The 17,434-nt window shown below is 34.7% G+C and overlaps 1 protein-coding gene across 6 annotated transcripts in view; it reads left to right on the top strand.

Moving 5' to 3' along the window:
* CDH10 (cadherin 10) overlaps nucleotides 1–12,793 on the top strand; it is a 93,633-nt gene extending 80,840 nt beyond the window's left edge. For all 6 annotated transcript variants that reach the window (XM_023922147.2, XM_086898813.1, XM_023922150.2 and 3 more), the window contains 4 exons: nucleotides 2,135–2,256; nucleotides 8,577–8,685; nucleotides 10,592–10,843; nucleotides 11,717–12,793. In XM_023922147.2, the coding sequence (XP_023777915.1) occupies nucleotides 2,135–2,256; nucleotides 8,577–8,685; nucleotides 10,592–10,843; nucleotides 11,717–12,210 (977 nt within the window). In that variant the 3' untranslated portion in view covers nucleotides 12,211–12,793. The remainder of the gene's footprint in view (nucleotides 1–2,134; nucleotides 2,257–8,576; nucleotides 8,686–10,591; nucleotides 10,844–11,716) is intronic.
* The last annotated feature ends 4,641 nt before the right edge of the window (nucleotides 12,794–17,434 follow it).

Genomic DNA, 17,434 nt, shown 5'->3' with positions numbered 1-17,434 from the left:
CCTAGAAATGTGAATTGTGGGATAGCTAACAGCAGCTGTCTCTTCATTGCTCTTTTCCTCACCTACCTCCATCACTGACCTTTTATGTCCAAGTTACTTCTGAAATGTTAGCCAATTAAATAATAAGAGTGGAACAATTCTTTATATTCCTTTCATTGGAGGACAATAGCATGATTTTGTTGTTAAAATAGCTGAGTTTAGCATATTCTTCATTTTCTTAGAAATAATTTAATTATCTTTTCCTATGGTATCTACACCTACAGCTCTTGGAACCAATATAATCTTACAAGTTCCTTTCAGTTTGGTCCCAAAGCTGTAGCATTTCTTGGACCATTAAAATATCTTTCCGTAAATATTTTCATGTTAATAGTATACAGAGAACAGCAGATATCCTTCTAAACCTACTACATTATTGAGAATAACTTTAATCAATGAACAGAGAATTTTCTAAGGGACAAAGGTCTGATCTTTGAAACCAGCAACTAAGAATCATTTCCTCTCAAAATTACTACTTTTTTTAGGGCTAAGTCTGTATCAGTCAAAAAGAAAAAAAATACTGATCAGCAGTGAAACATGGCTGGCAAGAGCTACACTAAAGAGGACTAAATGGAACATTGTGTCCTGCCAATTATACATTCAAAAAAACCCGAAAAACCCTGTAGGTTTTAGTTTTTCAAAAACCTTTTTTTTTTTTTTTTCTTTTTCTTTTTTTTTTTGTGATGCTTGGATGCTTTGTCCTGAGTTTGCAACCATTCAGAGTGCTGTCCAATGTTGTACAAATTTTTTTCAGATTTATATAATGATGAAATTTAGCATCTTATATGACTAGATCTTAGTGCTAAACATATCTCCTTTTCAGGAAACTTAGAGCAAATTTACATTCTGGACATATCTGGAGTAGCCAGCATCCTCCACAGAGATATGTTTCTTTTGGAGAAAGAAGTGAAGAGGGAGATTCAGATCTTTAAATATTTTAAAATGTTACCTGTGTAATATGAGAGAATGTGAAAGCAGTGTTAGAACTGATTTGGAAAGTTAGTACGAACATGGAGAAGGCTATGAAAAACTGTGTCCTAAACCTGGAATTTTAAAGAATTCAAGATGTCAAAAAAGATCCACATCACACTCTTTGGCAAAGGTGTTGCTGATAAAAAGCCAATGCAATTCCAGCTGCTCCTAAATGTCTTTTGTTTTACTTGAACCAGAAGAAAACGGGGGAAAGTCAGTAATTTGGAACAATCTGTTACTGTTTTTACTTATCCCGTTCCATTAATGTTGAAAAATCATATAGTGCTTATCTACCACACAGCAGAATTCCAAGAAACAGCTGCACTTTTTTACACCCAGGCATTATTTAATATTTTTGTTATGGCAACAAGATCAGCAAGTGAGAACAGGGACACTTGTATTTCTGAATTAACCTATGCTAACAAAAGAGCACCCTAAGTAATAGTAGGATCTTGGTATTTGGCAAGGGAAAGGTTATTGTTTCTGAACTTAAGGTCTGAAAATCGACATTCATATTTTTAAAGGAAATTTAAACATAAAACAATCTTATTCTAATAAATTCTTTACTAAAATTTTGGAGGGGTACTTTCATTTGTTTTGTTGGAATTTCTTCAAGGGGCAAGATAGGAAAGTCTGACTTGAAAATTTTTCAAAATATATATGCATGTCATCGACTAAATTAACTCTATGCCAACCAAAATCAACAATGAACAAAGTCAATGATGTCTTTTCTCTGTGAAACAAACTAGATCACAAAGAATTTAAAAATTATAGATCAAAGCCTTACAAAACCTTGAGCCCACCAAGTGATAAAATTTGTTATTGTAGTTGTGGGCATACCTACCTAATTTTCATACCTAATATTTGAATATATTATTAGCATTTGCAGCCACCTATCTTCATAAAAAAAACTCAATTGTTCCAGTACTTCATGGTTTTTTACTCCACACAAGTAATTTCCTTATTTTTTCAGAAGGCCTGATTCTGACTTGTTACTGGTTTGTACACTAAACATTGACCAGATTCAAGCTTCATCTTTCATGTGTATTGCTCATGAAATTTGGAAGAAAACAGAAAACTCTTAATAAGAAAATAATCTCATGCTTCTTCTCTCTTCTGCTGTCAGACAACCCCAAAGATACTACTCGTGTTCCTGTCTATGTAAGAATTTTGGATGTTAATGACAATGCCCCACAGTTTGCTGTATTCTACGACACTTTCGTCTGTGAAAATGCAAGAGCTGGACAGGTATGCCTTTGATAAACACTTCCCACTATTCAGTTTCTTTACAGCACTCAATTATATGTCATTCTTGACTATTGCTTAGGAAAAATCATATCTAAATTAGCTTTTGAAATGTTAAAAATGAAAGCAAAGAAGCTTGGTAGTTGAGGCTTAAGCATGAAATCCCAGTATGTTAGAAACACATCAGTGTTTCAGTCACCACTTTTCCTTACCTAACCTTGTACTGCTGTTAAATCCTGATGAGATACGTTCATGACATGGCCATGATTCACTTTGTCCTTAATTTCACAAAGTAGAACACTACATGTAACTAAAAAGTTTGACCTGTATTTTCAATAGTTCTCCAACAGAAAAATTCAGATATATTTCAATCCATTCTGATGGTGATTACAAACAAAAAAAATCTGTCACTTTTTTTTTTCAATTCTTATATTCATCTTTCATTATCACACCGAAAGTTTCTGAAAAGAAAAAAAACATTTTTAAATGGTAACATAATATTTTTCTTTTGCTTCTTAGAGGCTGCACAATATGTACTTTAAATTGAAGTGAAATGACTGTACTGCTTAATACCTAATTCCCAATAGGCAGTTGCATATTATAACTCTTCAAAAAAATGTTTTCTTATTACACATCCCAGAGCATAATTAGCCAAAAATAAAGTCTTTAAAATGGTACCAGTAGTACCTCAATGCAACCCTCTCAGTACACTTGAAAAGAATGTGGTAAAGTGCCAGCTTGTCTTAACCATTGGAGCCCCACATGTATACATTCAGATTATATTGCAAATTTCACATTGATGTTGCCATTCTTCCTTCCAAAGTGACATCAGTTTGAACTTAGAACAAAGAATTTGAGGCTCAAATTTATAATGCATAAAATATCTAAAAGTACTGAGCAAGTGCATTTGTCTGCTGTGGCAGGCACAAGAGAATTCAAGCTGTTAGATAAAGAGAAATCACTGGCTAAAAGCAGAGAATTTTGGACAGTTGAAGTGTCTACTATATATGCTAAAAAAATTTTTTAATCATTTTCAATATGACAAATGGATTAAGAATTGTAAAAGAAGAACATTGAATTTTCCTCTTCCACTTTCACAAAAAAAACCCCAATGTTAAAAAAAGTATAAATGAATCCACACATTTTACTCATCTGAGATTTCAGAATTTTTTCTGTGCAGGTTGCCAGTTCTAGAGCATACAGGAAATATTAATAGAACAGTTAAATTTCCATATAAATGTATTTTAAGGAACAGTTTTTCTGCGCAATCTAGACTATTGCAGTCAGTATAATTTAAAAGTAAATATAAAATTTATTTCTACATTGCATTGTTTCATTACTTACAATAATAATAAGCTGTCAGTTAAAAAGTTGAATAAAATAGCACTAATCACTTATAACTAATAAATGAGGAGCTAAATAAGTTTTCACATCCACAAATGCTATTTTAATTGTTGTAGAGCTCAATAGTGTCTTTATCGGAAAAAACCTGCCAAAGTTATTCAGGGGGCCATAAATATAAACACCTTGTAAAAAAATCTGAGTTGCAAATGATTTGTTAAAGAAAACAATTTGCAGAAAGAGAAAAAATATAATGCCGGATAACATGAATAATCTATTTGAATGTAATTATATTCTTCTTGTTTACTGGCAGCTCATAAATAAGACTTCTTATTTTTCCAGTTCAATCTGTCCTGAGAGAATCTAATCAATCCAAACTGAACATGATTCTCTGAGCTTGATTCCTCACACATTTCTGCTATTTTTCTTCCCTTTCTGGTTTTCATAATTACATTTGATCCATGAAATTTATATCTTCTATTAGGTCACTGAATGATGCTTCATCAGTCACAGATTCTGTGGTATTCATTCCAGTATTCCCCATCTACTAAGGACAGATATTGTAATGAATATTATACTTTTTTGTATACTTAATTTGTACAGAAGCCTGAATTTTATGCATACATATATATAGGCACACACATGCTATATATGATACCTGGGGAAGTGCACATGAGTTCACGCATACAAACGTACACATATATGCAAATATATAGCAAGAGAGAGATGTGACTTTAGTTATCTGAGTGAGTTGAAGGGCCTGTGACTGTTCTCCTGCTTGCTATTACTGCTGATGTCAGATCCTACCGTGAACTTACAAACCATGCAAATATCCTGTCTCAAAAAGCTCAAGCCATACACAAGCAGCACCTCCGGCAGAATGCTATTTTGGTGGTTGCTGTTCTTTCAACCCCCCCAGAAATGAGGACAGTCTTGGTGTGATGGCATAAAGAGGACACAGGAGTTCATGTGACCTACACAAGGCTGACTCAATAGGAGTTCAGGGAAATAAAGCTGCAAAACGCTCAGACTGCTGCAGCCCTGCAACCAAAGAAGTTCAGCTGTCCTCCGCCCCCAGGTGAGAAGAGCCAGGAGCTGGGCATCTGGACAGATGGAATCCCACTGGTTTTGTCAGCTCCCAGCTGTCACACGTCTGGCAGCTCAGCTGCCAGCCTCCAAAGATCCTCTAACGTAAAAGATAAGAATCAGGTTAGAGAGCAGAATTCGGTCCTGCTTTAGAGAGATCTTGCATGGAGGCTGAGTTTAACTTATTTTAACTTAATATTCATTTTCTCTATAGTAGATGTCTGAATATGGACCCTTCTTCTCTATTTCTAAATGATCTGCCAAAAGGAAAGAAGGCAGGAGTTGACCTTGGTCAGCAGCCAGGTGTCCACCCAACCACTTCCTCCCCTCTCAACAATATAGGGTGAGAAAAGATGGAAAATAAAAATGGTTTGAGACAAATTCGCAAATTACCATCACTGACAAAACAGTTTGGGGAAAATTAATTTAATATGCTGTCCATTAAACATGGGGTAGGATCGTGAGAAAAAAAGAGAGAACTAAAACAACTTCTCTTAATACCACCCTTCGTCCCAGGTTCACCTTCACCCCTTCACTTTATTTTCCTGGACACCCCTTTCTCCTCACACTTTTCCCTGTCCCAGGGTGAGCATTCCCCATGGACTGCATTCCTTCAGGATAAATCTGCTGCAGCATGGGATCACCTTCAGGACCACAGGGAAAGCCCGGCCCGCCCGGGGTCTCTCCCTGGCCGCAGGCCCATCCCTGCTGGCTCTCTGCCGGCCCCGGCCCCGCTCCCGCTGTCCCCCCGGGGCTCGCAGGGCTGTTTGTGGCTCGGTTCCCCTGGCTCAGCCCTGGCTGCCGGGCAGCGTTTTGCCCTCCCTTGGCCAGGCTTTCCCCGGGGCTCTCGCCCGCCCGCCCGTGGCTGAGGGGCTCAGCCGGGCCCAGCCCCGGCCCAGCCCCAGCACTGCCAGCACCAGGACGCCCCCACCTGACTCAAGTACTGCGATGTTTAAATGGCTTGTTACTATCTTGTTGTTATCAGCCTTCATTTTACCAAATCCATACATGCCACCTCCTTTTTCATATGGCCAAATGTTATGTAAATAGGTCTAGCTCATAATGGATTCTCTTTCAAAGACATTTTAAAATAGGAATGATGAAGTTCATTTACCTTTTTCCAATAACTAAATTCAGTATAGATTTTATAAACACACTACATTTCTTGACCCCATTCTTTTTATGCTGCTCGTCATGTTATCAGCTCATTTGACCCATATAACAATCCTTACCAGGGATGTTTTTCTCACCGTAATCTTGCTTAAACATGGCTTTCGGGATCTTTGTATTTCCAGAAATTTCCTCTTTACATTCACCAAGTGTCTTTCTTAAAATAGCTAAAATTCATATCTACTGAAAAAATAAAGTCCTTGAAGTTTTTCCTTGCATTCAATTTTCCCTTCCTATTTTTAAGATGCTTCTGTAAAGATTCCTTAAACCCTTTAATCCTGAAGTGTTATTTTATTTATTGCATCTCTTTCATTTCTTTTGACAAATGACAATTTGTGATCAATTTTCTTGAAATTTTGTTCTCTTTCTTTCCCAGTTTCCCTCATTCATTCTTCCTTTAGTTTCTTCACTCTAAGATCTGTGGCTATATATATATATATCTATATAAGGCTTATACCTTCCAGTGGTTTTACGAGTATCAGAATTTTGTCTTTGCCTTACCTTTTTCAAAAACTCTCAGAGGTTTTCTTTTATTCATTTGAGCAAGAGGGTTTTTGAAAACTGATGTAGGGTTTCTAAAAAGTTCTACTTTCTTGTTCTTAATAGCACATTATATTTTCTTAATATATCCTAAATTTAAAAGCAAACATATAGTATATCCTGGAAGAAAACATCTACCTAAACAGTTGATAGAACTGATGCTTGCAGAGGTCCTACCAAGCAGAAAGATGAATTTTGTTGGAATAAGCAGACCATACAGCAAACTTGTTTCCACTATTTTATCAGTTTTTTAGTGGCTAACAAACCTCATGACTGCTACTGGGCCCTTAATTTCCTGAAGTTTTCATACAGAGTAACACCCTTGGCTTTCCTGCAGTTACTGCTTTGTGGCATTTCTAGAAAGAAACAACTCAGAGTGTTATATCCCTATTTACAAGGTAATTGGAACTTCCCATGGCTGGAAGGTATAAGAGAAAAAAAACTGCTTGAAAACACATGTAAACAGGATTTATCACATTAAAATGGTAAAAAATATTATCAGGAAACAGTTTTCTGACTGCAATATAAGGCTTTCAATTCTACATACTCTCTTTAAATTATGAGTATGAACACTCAGCATATCAGTTGATTTTCACCAGCCTAACACCTACAACTGAACTATATTCATGGTCTCTAGTTGTGAAGTAAAATAAACTAGTGTTTTTTTCACTTAATTTTGTAAATACCTATGAAAATTCATATGCTAATAACTCACTAAATAATTAAAATATTTATTCTTCAGAAGCAAATAATATTCTATGCTTGCATTATCAGTTTTATTAATTTAGAAAGTTATTGGAGGATTATGTAAGAAAACAGATTTAGAGAAAGACAAAACTCCTGTTGAAAAAGCAAGGAAGCTGCTATATTAAAAGAAATCCCATTCTTGCCTCATCAAGAAATTTACTGCTATTTTCTGGATAGACAAGAGAAAAGTTGGGTCATGACTTTTTAAAGGCAAACAGGAGTGCATAGCAGATGATGACGTTAAAAGATGATTAGACCTGACAAAAACTGTGATATGAAGAGAAATGGCTGTATTTGGAAGAACTGGAAGAGGAAAAACAAACAGGGTTTACACCACAGGGAAGGAATAGTGTTAAAAATTAGATGTAATTCCATGGTTGAAAAAGCAGTGCAATTAAAAATTATGGCTAAGAAATGAAGAGTAAAAATTATCTAGACCAAAGATTAATCTGTATTTGGAAGTTAAACTTAAGAACATAACTGAACCTTCAAGCATGCATGCACAAAATCCAGACTTAAATTCAGAATATATGCCATGGATTAAAAAAAAAACCCAATCTGAAATCAGGCAAAAAAAAGTCAAAAATAGAAGTCTAAAAATTCATTTTGCTTGAGAAACAATATTTTGCCATTCCTAGGCATAGGAATTTCAGTGAAAAAGCCACATAGTCACTTACCTGAAAGGTAAATAAGTGCTCATAAATGGCTTGCCATTACCTTCCCCAAAAATACCCAAAATCTTTTGTAGGCATTGGAGAAAGCACTGGTGCAGTTAACTTTGAGAACTATGATGCCAGATTCTCATCCCACTCCGAAGCTGTGCATCTCTAGGGTGTGCTGCAATGTTTTGAAGCACATTCAGTCAAGAGTTGAAATATGTATAAAATCTAACTGGCATTTTTCATCTCAGGTATCATATTGTTGTGTTCTGCTATAGTAATAAATAGAAAAACCATGTTTAAGAAAAAATGCTTTAATGTTGAAATGTAATTTGAAACATTAATTTCCCTTTCAAAAATATGTTTGACAAAATGCCATTTTTATCATGAAAATAGAAAATGTCATGTGAAATACTGTATTAGGTGTTGATTTGAATTTAAAACAATGAACCAAAGATGAAGTATAAAAACTACCAGCTACAGCTAAGATTATTTTTGGCAAGTTTTGTCCACTGTGTAGCTACAAAAATATAGGTACACATGTACTACCAAATGAAAAATACAGATGCTCTTGTTCAAAAAAACTTACATAAGACACTTGTTGAACATTTTTGTTTAGATTTTATATTTTACAGAATAAATATTAAGTCAATATGTGTGAATGCTAAGTTATTCTAATGCTTTTCATCTTCTTTGATCAGACAGCTCTATCAAAAATCTAGGTGTATTTGGGTTTGTTGGTTTTTTGTTGTTGTTGTTTGCTTGCTTTTTTTCCTGCAGCTTATTCAAACCATAAGTGCAGTAGACAAAGATGATCCTCTTGGTGGACAAAAATTCTTCTTCAGTTTAGCTGCTGTTAATCCTAACTTCACTGTTCAGGATAACGAAGGTAAAATTCATGCCTGTTCCAAGGAAGGAGATTTATCTTTTCTGTCTGGTTACATTCCTGAAATATATTTGCTTTTGATGTCTATCAATATGTAGAGAAGCTGTGAAGTTGCTACTATCAAGAATACTTTACCTGAATGAGGTTTAGGACTTCTACATTTTTATCTGTGTGAGGCAGAAATGTGACAAAAAAAAAAAAAAATATAAAGAAAATCAGAAATGTGTTGGCTTGGGGTAAGAGACAGATGAAATACTTGACTGCAAAAGAAAAAAAAGCTTTCAAAAATTCCTTCAGCTGATAAGTTAAGATTTTTCACTTTAGCTTTTTGTCACATAGATTTGATTCCCCTGGCTTTCTGTTTTGCTTCTTTCTGACCATTAATGAAAATAATGGTTCTGAGAGCCACTTTGGCTTTTTTTTTGATCTTTTCTCAATCTGTCTTTATGTGAGAAAATTTTCAGAAGCCTCTGTTGGGGAATTGAGACTATGAATTTGGCCTTCATTTTACTATGACTAATTAAGAGGACTCTATATTACAGAAGAAATAAATGATAGGGGACATGGTATCAGCCTTCAAATGTGTCAAAGGCAATATAATCCTCTGTTCCTGATGAATATTCCAGGATGTAGCAGACTACAAACAGCAGCAGAAAAAAGTTTTGTAATGGTAGGGAAAGTTAATTAATTAAATCAAATAGTTTGGGTACTTTATAAAATCCATTGCAGAAGAGGTATTTAAAGATCCATAAGACACGTAATTTTTGATGCTGAATGACAACAAATAGTGTTAAAATACACAAAACCAGCAGAGGGAAGCAATAAGGAAAAACTTTGTGTTTTGCATCTTGAAGTCTATGAAAAAATACACAATTTAATATTTTAAATAAAGATTATATCTTGGTGACTAGGTCCTGAATACAGAGAGGTACATATCTTGATATTTCTTTGTTATCTGTAATTATTTCCTTTCTATTTGCACATGGGTTATTTTAGTTGTGCCTGAAGTTGACTGTCAAGATAGCTAACCACACAGCCAACCTCAAGCAATCCACAGATATTATGAAAACTAAATTTTCATTTTAGTGCACACTAAACCTGTATTTTCTCTCTTTTGGACTAAAAAGTTATGAACTCTGGTATTGGCTGCCACTCTAGTTTTGTGGCTCTAACAGTAGAAGAAATAGTGTCTCTGTGTTATTTGTTCATTCTCTTCCTTCCCTTCCCTCTGGCCACTCAGTGGACAGCTTTTGATGCTGAAGTATCCTGCACACAGCTAAGATGTGTCTGCTACAGATACAGATTAGTAAATTCACATTGCAAAAATGTGCAGGAATACCTACCATCTTTCACATTTTCTCAATTCCTAAGACAATTTCTATCCAAAAAAAGCTCTACTTCATGTGTTAAGGTACAAAATTAATTGTTCTACAGTGTGTTGAAAGTGGTTTGGTGTAGCAAATCTCATACTGAGTTGACAGATAGTATTCCTGTGGGTGTTGTCACAGCTGATTCATGGAAAGAATGTTCCAGAACAGAGTACTTGTTGAACTGCACAAAGTGGAAGGTTATTTTTCCTCAGTTGGTCGTTGTGTTTCAGAGTTTCAGCCCTGAAATTTAACTGTGTCACACACTGCATGCATTAATCTATAAATCATTTTAAGTTGTGAGAAATCCTCTTTGGAATCATGTGCAAAAGTGGTGCAGAGGCACAGAGAAGCAGGCCACATGTACCTAAAACCTTATGAATAGTCTTCTGATCAAATGGCAATGCTGCTAGAAAAACAGAGATATCACTGTGATATCAGGAACTATTTTTAAGTCATATAAAATACAAAGATTTGCATCTACTATAAGTGATATGGTTTCTGTCCGTATAGCCTACAGCGGTATCTTTTAATCGATCTAGATAACACTGCCAGGATTTTGACGAGAAGGAATGGCTTTAGTCGGCATGAAATAAGTACCTACCTTCTGCCGGTGGTGATCTCGGACAACGACTACCCGATCCAGAGCAGCACGGGCACGCTGACCATCCGGGTGTGCGCCTGTGACAGCCGGGGGAACATGCAGTCCTGCAGCGCCGAGGCCTTGCTCCTCCCTGCCGGCCTCAGCACCGGGGCACTGGTGGCCATTCTCCTCTGCATCATTATCCTGCTAGGTAAGAAGACAAACAGGCATCTTCCCCTACCCAGGAGAAAATATTTAAGGCCTGACTCGTTTCACAAAATTATGCAGGTTAATAGAATTAATGATCCTGGATTTTGCAAGAATATAACTGCAGCTTAAAATAAAAATGAAAAAACAAAGGCAAACTCTCGTTATCTGCTAATTTTAAAGTATTCGAGACCCAGACTGTTAAAACTATCACTGTGCTACCAGAAGCTCATTTATGTTCTTTCATTAAGTTGTCCAAAAAAAGAAAGTTCAGAGAGGATGAATAGTATAATCAAAAATTGCTTTACTGCCTTTCATTTTAGATTTTTTTTTTGAGGAAAAGCCTCTTTTTCATTTAAATAACTACTAAAAATCAATATGCAGTATATATTTCACATATAATATAACAGTAAGCAGCAATTTTATTGCATCAAAGCCCTGTCTATCCAGTGGTTTCAGTGCTGTAATGAAAAAAAAAAAAGGAAAATTCTGTAAAGCCTCCATTCTGTGGTTTTCAGAATAACACTTAATGACCTATAATTCAACTCAAACCCACTTTTTAACAATATCCTTTGAGCTTGAAAAAGGAAAAAATATCTTCAGAATAGACCTGGCTATTTTAAAGCTCATTACAGCTACAGAAGGAACATGCAGGCAAGCTCATGGTCCTGTAAAGCAGAGCACACAATGTGTGCAAAATAGGTTTTTGATAAAGACTTTATTGTGCTACCCTTACACAGACAGAGGTGTTTATCCAGTTATCAAAAAAAATGAGTTGGTGAAGTGTAGCTGAAATGTAATTCTTGTACCTGGTGTATTTGCTGCTAAGAAATTGTTAAATAGAGATCTTTATCCATTCTTTGTTTCCTTCGTTAAGTTATAGTGGTGCTATTTGCTGCTCTGAAGAGACAACGAAAGAAGGAGCCTTTGATCCTCTCTAAAGAGGACATCAGAGACAACATTGTGAGTTACAATGACGAAGGTGGTGGAGAGGAAGACACCCAAGCCTTTGATATCGGCACGCTGAGGAATCCTGCAGCTATCGAAGATAAGAAGCTTCGACGAGACATTATCCCTGAAACGTTGTTTGTGCCACGGAGGACTCCTTCGGCACCAGACAACACGGATGTCCGAGATTTCATTAACCAAAGGCTAAAAGAGCACGACACTGATCCCTCTGCGCCGCCGTATGACTCGCTTGCAACCTATGCCTATGAAGGAAATGATTCCATAGCTGAATCCTTGAGCTCCTTGGAGTCAGGTACTACCGAAGGAGACCAAAACTATGATTACCTCCGAGAGTGGGGGCCCCGGTTTAATAAGCTAGCTGAGATGTACGGTGGAGGAGAAAGTGACAAAGACACTTCTTAACCTACAGTAGGCTACTTTTTTCTTTTCCTTTGAGCGGAAGTAATTTTACAGACACCTTCTGCACTCAACAGTATTTAACATTCAGGAAAATTTTCCTGCCACTCAGCACAATGGTTTCCTTTTAAAATTTGTTTTAAACTTGTCCATTAATGTCATTCATTCTTTCTAGTAGGATGCCACTTGGAATATATACAACATTTTATTTAATCAACTTCCAAGAGCCAAAGCTATGGAAATTCTGTGTTGTACATTTTAGTAAGTAAAATAAAAAAATATCTTACCTTCAAAAATTTGAACAGGGTGATAATCCCTTAAGCAACCTCATGTACAAGCCGCTTCTGTTAGGTACATGTCCTATTCCTGCAAGTGCAGCTTTTAAGATGGCAAAGAAGAAAATAAATCCAATATGTCCTGTTCTGTACATTAAAATAAAACAAAATGTACACGTGGTGTTAATAAGTGTAATATGCAGCTGGTTTAAAAAAAAGTTTGTGCAACTTCATTTCATCAAATTCTATCTGCCAATGTTTTATATTTATATTTTTGTATTTATTTTTAAAAAATAAACCAGTTTTTACAACTACGTTAATGCTTGCCTGCCTGTTCTGGCCATGAGTTTCAAGCTTGAAAAGAACGTGGAATTTCTCCAGTAACATCACAACCAATTGCTACTACTTCTGTGCTGAATCGTCCGCACATACCACACAGTCTGAAGTGCTTGTGCTCACTGAGACAGGAACAAGTGATACACTTACTTGCTTGCTCAAAAGTGCTACTTTCAATGTTTAAGAGAATTTTTTTTGATTTATTTTTTGACTAAACTAGTAATATTCTAGTCTAGAAGCATGAATTGCTATCTTGTGTCAACTCAAATAGCCTTATTCTAAAAACATGCTGGCACAATTTATCTATCCAAACACATAACATTGGTTTCAAAATTTGTTCTATAGTTCTCCATTTTGAGTCGTATCATCAGAAGTGATCTGTAAGTGTAACAGATGAAGCTTAAAAAGAAGCGCAATCATTTTTAAGCTCTATTTTTCCAAAGACAAATCAGTTGCTGACAAACACTGTGCTGTTTTTCAACCACCTTTAAAGCTGTCAATTAAAGACTGAGAAAGTGTCACAAAAACTAGCATCCCCTCCCCTCAATTTACTGAGTTTTCTCTAGTCTATTAAAAAGAAACCTGAGCAACTAGCCAACTGTAACTAAAAATATACTTTAGCTATCACAAAACAAAAAACATTTTGAAATGTCTCTTCCTTTAATCTTTAGGTTACACAAGTTTTGTACTGGACAAGCACTGCAATATTGAAATGCTGCTGAGATTAAATAATTTCAGAGCCAAAGCAGTATGTTACAAGGTCTGTATTAGCTACTGTGGGAGAAACAAACCTGAAGGTTTATTCCTTCTCTCCTTCTCTTAGCTAATTATTTGCATAAAACCAAGAGATATTGAAAATATATTAGTCCCTTGAAAAGTGGGATGCTGCATTCTCTTTTAGTTGGATATTTCTTCTCCTTAATGGGCTGATAAAACCCAGTGAAGTTGAAAGCTGAATACCCTACCATTAAATAATCTATTTTTGTGCAATGGAGACCAAATTTTTATTGACTTGATATCAAGTTAAACTATTTGATCTATTAAGAAACTGTGAATATTATGGATTTTTCTTCATTTCAATCAATAATACTTTTATTAACTAAGGATTTTTTATATTCCTTAATAGAATATGCATCTGAGGACATTAAGAAATGTCTTACATAAGCAGCATTACAAAGCTTTTTGAAAGTCTTACAGGTGATAGAAACATTTGATCTTCTTTATGATCACCTAGTGAACAGGACCTAATATTTTTCTTCTAAATGCTCATTAGTCCTTCAACAGAATGCCATAAGAAGAAACAAACAAATAATATCCATCTGTTAAGTACATAAATAGACAAAGGACATTCTTCTAAAACTAATTTTGTCTACAGCAAGAAGGAGATCAATGACACCCTACTTATTTAACTGAGTACATTCTAGGACAGAAAATAAAATAGGCTGTAAAACATCTGGGTTTTCACCTCTTTGCTAAAAAAAAAAATTGGTTAAACAGGTCCAGATAACACTTTTACATATAACTCAATAAAAATCTCTAGTCTGTTTCCAGAAGGATAAAAAATACATCTGCTTCACTATTTGTCTATATCAGCAAACATCAAATAAGGCTCTCTAACCTTGATTTGCATTACAGTACTAATTTCCAAGTAATCGCTACAAGGAAATATTTTTCTATCACTATGTTGAGGGAAGTTATAATTGTTCAGCAGAATTTGAATCTCATGTTTAAAATTTAATCCTTAATGTTTAAATAAAACATTAGTATACATTGTGAAAGTATATATCCATATATAAACATACTACTAACATTATTATATAAATAGTATAAATTAATATTTTTTTTTATTTTTTGCCATATCGTTGTACATTTGTTTCTCAGTACATTTTAGGAAATTTTAGGAATCAAGAGCACTATTACAATGTTTTCTTGGACCCTTAAAATAGTGAGGAATTGTAAAGTGAAACTCCTAGACAACTCAAAGTGGAAAAAATGTAAAATAGGATACCTGCTTCCCAAGTAGTGTCTCCTAAGCTTAGCCACATGAAATCAGATGAAAACTAACAAAACATACCAACATGTAGTAAACAAAATCATGGTATTGTTTACTCTGAATGAATTTTCTGTATGTTTTTAAGACAAAAATGCCACAAGACGACAGAAACAAAGAAAATACATTAATATTTCAGTTGGAACTTGCAAGTTATTTACAAGACATCTTATGAACATTTAAATAGTCAGAGGCATATAAAAACTAATGTAGGAGTGGACATGCAGTAGACAGTGATTTCTTAGAGTCTGTTGCAAAATAAAAATATATTTAAAGGGATTTTATGAAAGCTGAGGTGCATGAGATCTTATGTAAGTGGCAACAATGTAAAAAGTAAAATTTCACAGGGCCTTCAGGAAAATGGTTGATAGGAGGAACAGTCTAAGGAGAGTAAAAAAACCCCAGAGAGCAAAGCTTCCAACTCTGTAAATGCAGATGTTTTTCACTCATTCACTCTCTACAATATATCATATTTCCCTCATATCTCCTTCAGTCATATGTAATACCATTGCCAGGCCGAACTATTTATTGATCGTGTTACTGTCTGTCAAGAGCTTACCCTTCATTCCTCTCACTCATCTTCACTTCGTAAATTCTTCCTGCTCTACCTGTCACACAAAGTTGGAAGAAAGAGGACTAATTTTGCTACATTTTCCTTCAAACCTGTTATTATAATTTGCTCCCCCTGGGTTAGCTACATAAACACTTTTGAATGGCTACAGAGTTGCTCGTTATGCTAATCACAGAATAGTGGGAAGGGACCCACAGGAATCATAATGAATGATGGAGAAAATTAAATGCAATAATTTCTCTAGGTTACTTCAGACTGGTTTGCCCTTATTCTATCAGAATTTGTGTGAATTAAATTTTTTGACAGTGTTCCCCTACATTTATCCAATATTGAGTAAAAAACAAATACTCTCCTTTGCCCCATCACTAACTACTGAAAAGAAAGAAAACCAAAAACAAAACCAATGAACCTTTCAGGAAGCTAGTTACTAACATACATCTTATATAATATAAAGAGTTTAATTTTACTTACTTTTTGTCAAATAACTTGAACTAGAGACTGGACAATAAAAGTTACCAGAAGCCTTTAAACACTGTGTTATCATTATCAGGCTCACTTGAACAGCAGAGGAATCACTCAGCTGTAATCTGTTCATAGCAAGATGCACAAATACATGTTCAAGCTAAAACAATTTCACCTACTTGTAACAGTGTTATCTATTATGTTCAAAGCCATCCTATAAATAGTAAACATAAGGAGATAATTGGAAATATAAGGAGACATGTGAATACAACTTTTATTTTTCCAACAAAGTATTCTGGGCTTCTGTATTGTCTCTCAGGGTTTTCAGATTATTTAAACTCTATTCTAATACGATTAAGCTGGATGAAAAGTCACTTTCTACATGACAGAAGATAGAACTAATAACATGGGAATTCACAAATATAATAAGCCAGACAGAATTTCAAAAATTCTTTTGTTTTCTTCACAGCTATTTTTGTTTCTATTTTAAAAGAATATAGTCAACCATTAAATCAAAATGACAGTTTTTAAACCAATATTTTTTTCTTATGAATGTCAGTTTCTCTTGGGTTTTTCCCCCCAAAAAATCAAAAAAAGCATTTAATTTTTGAGAAAATTCTTTGTCTTTAAATTGATGTCAACCCCAATAAACAAGGAAAAAATAAAAATATACTTGAAAAGAAATATGAAATATTCATTTGTTTTTTGACTACAAGCCAGAAATCATAGAAATTTTGAACTTATATTTGGCAAAATAATTTTGTACATTTCCATTAAAGTTAGCAAAATGGTATTTTGTTTATTGATTAAGTTTTGGAAGATAAGCATTTGATAGATATTTTTGCACCCATGTCTAGGTACCGTGTGTGGAAACTTCTAGCAAAAAATTTTTTGACAGAAGCAGAACAAATTCTAGTTTATTATATTCACTGAAAGGTCAGAGGAAAATCAGCAACTGAATCTAGAAAGTATCTTTCATGTATCAAACAGGTAGCATGACTTGCAAATTTACAGTCACAGAACCTACAGCAAATACAAATTAACTAATCACAAACACCTGAAAAGATTTGGAAGTCAAGACATTGTTGAAAAACTTTAATTTACAGAGGAACTTTGGTGTATTTAACATAGATGCATAAGAAATATTTACATCATATTGCATGTTACTACTGTGTATTTCATCCTCGTAATTCCAGAATTGTAAAAAATTACAGAATCAATGTTTCTTTTCTAATTTTTTTTCTGGTTTCTGGATAGTGTGAAAACCTGCTTGTTCACGAGGACAGAAATTAAGATTTGGCCATCCACAGTAATTTTATTTGCATGTTGTGGATCAAGGCAGTCGCACTTACATATGGAGGAGGGAACTTCAGATTACATAGTCTGCTTAGCTTTCCAGAAGGTATTTGACAAGGTCCATCATCAACGTTTCTGGAGAATTTAAACTAAAAAATCTTCTCCTCAACAAATTACAGAAAAATCAGTTAAAGTAAATATTCAATAATTCTAATAGAAGATGGACAAAAGTGGAATTAT

This window comes from Cyanistes caeruleus, chromosome 1 (assembly GCF_971803275.1).
Source record: "Cyanistes caeruleus chromosome 1, bCyaCae1.hap1.1, whole genome shotgun sequence".
Taxonomy (NCBI): Eukaryota; Metazoa; Chordata; class Aves; order Passeriformes; family Paridae; genus Cyanistes; species Cyanistes caeruleus.
The sequence above is the reverse complement of the archived record's forward strand: the minus strand, read 5'-3'. Positions and strand labels throughout refer to the sequence as shown.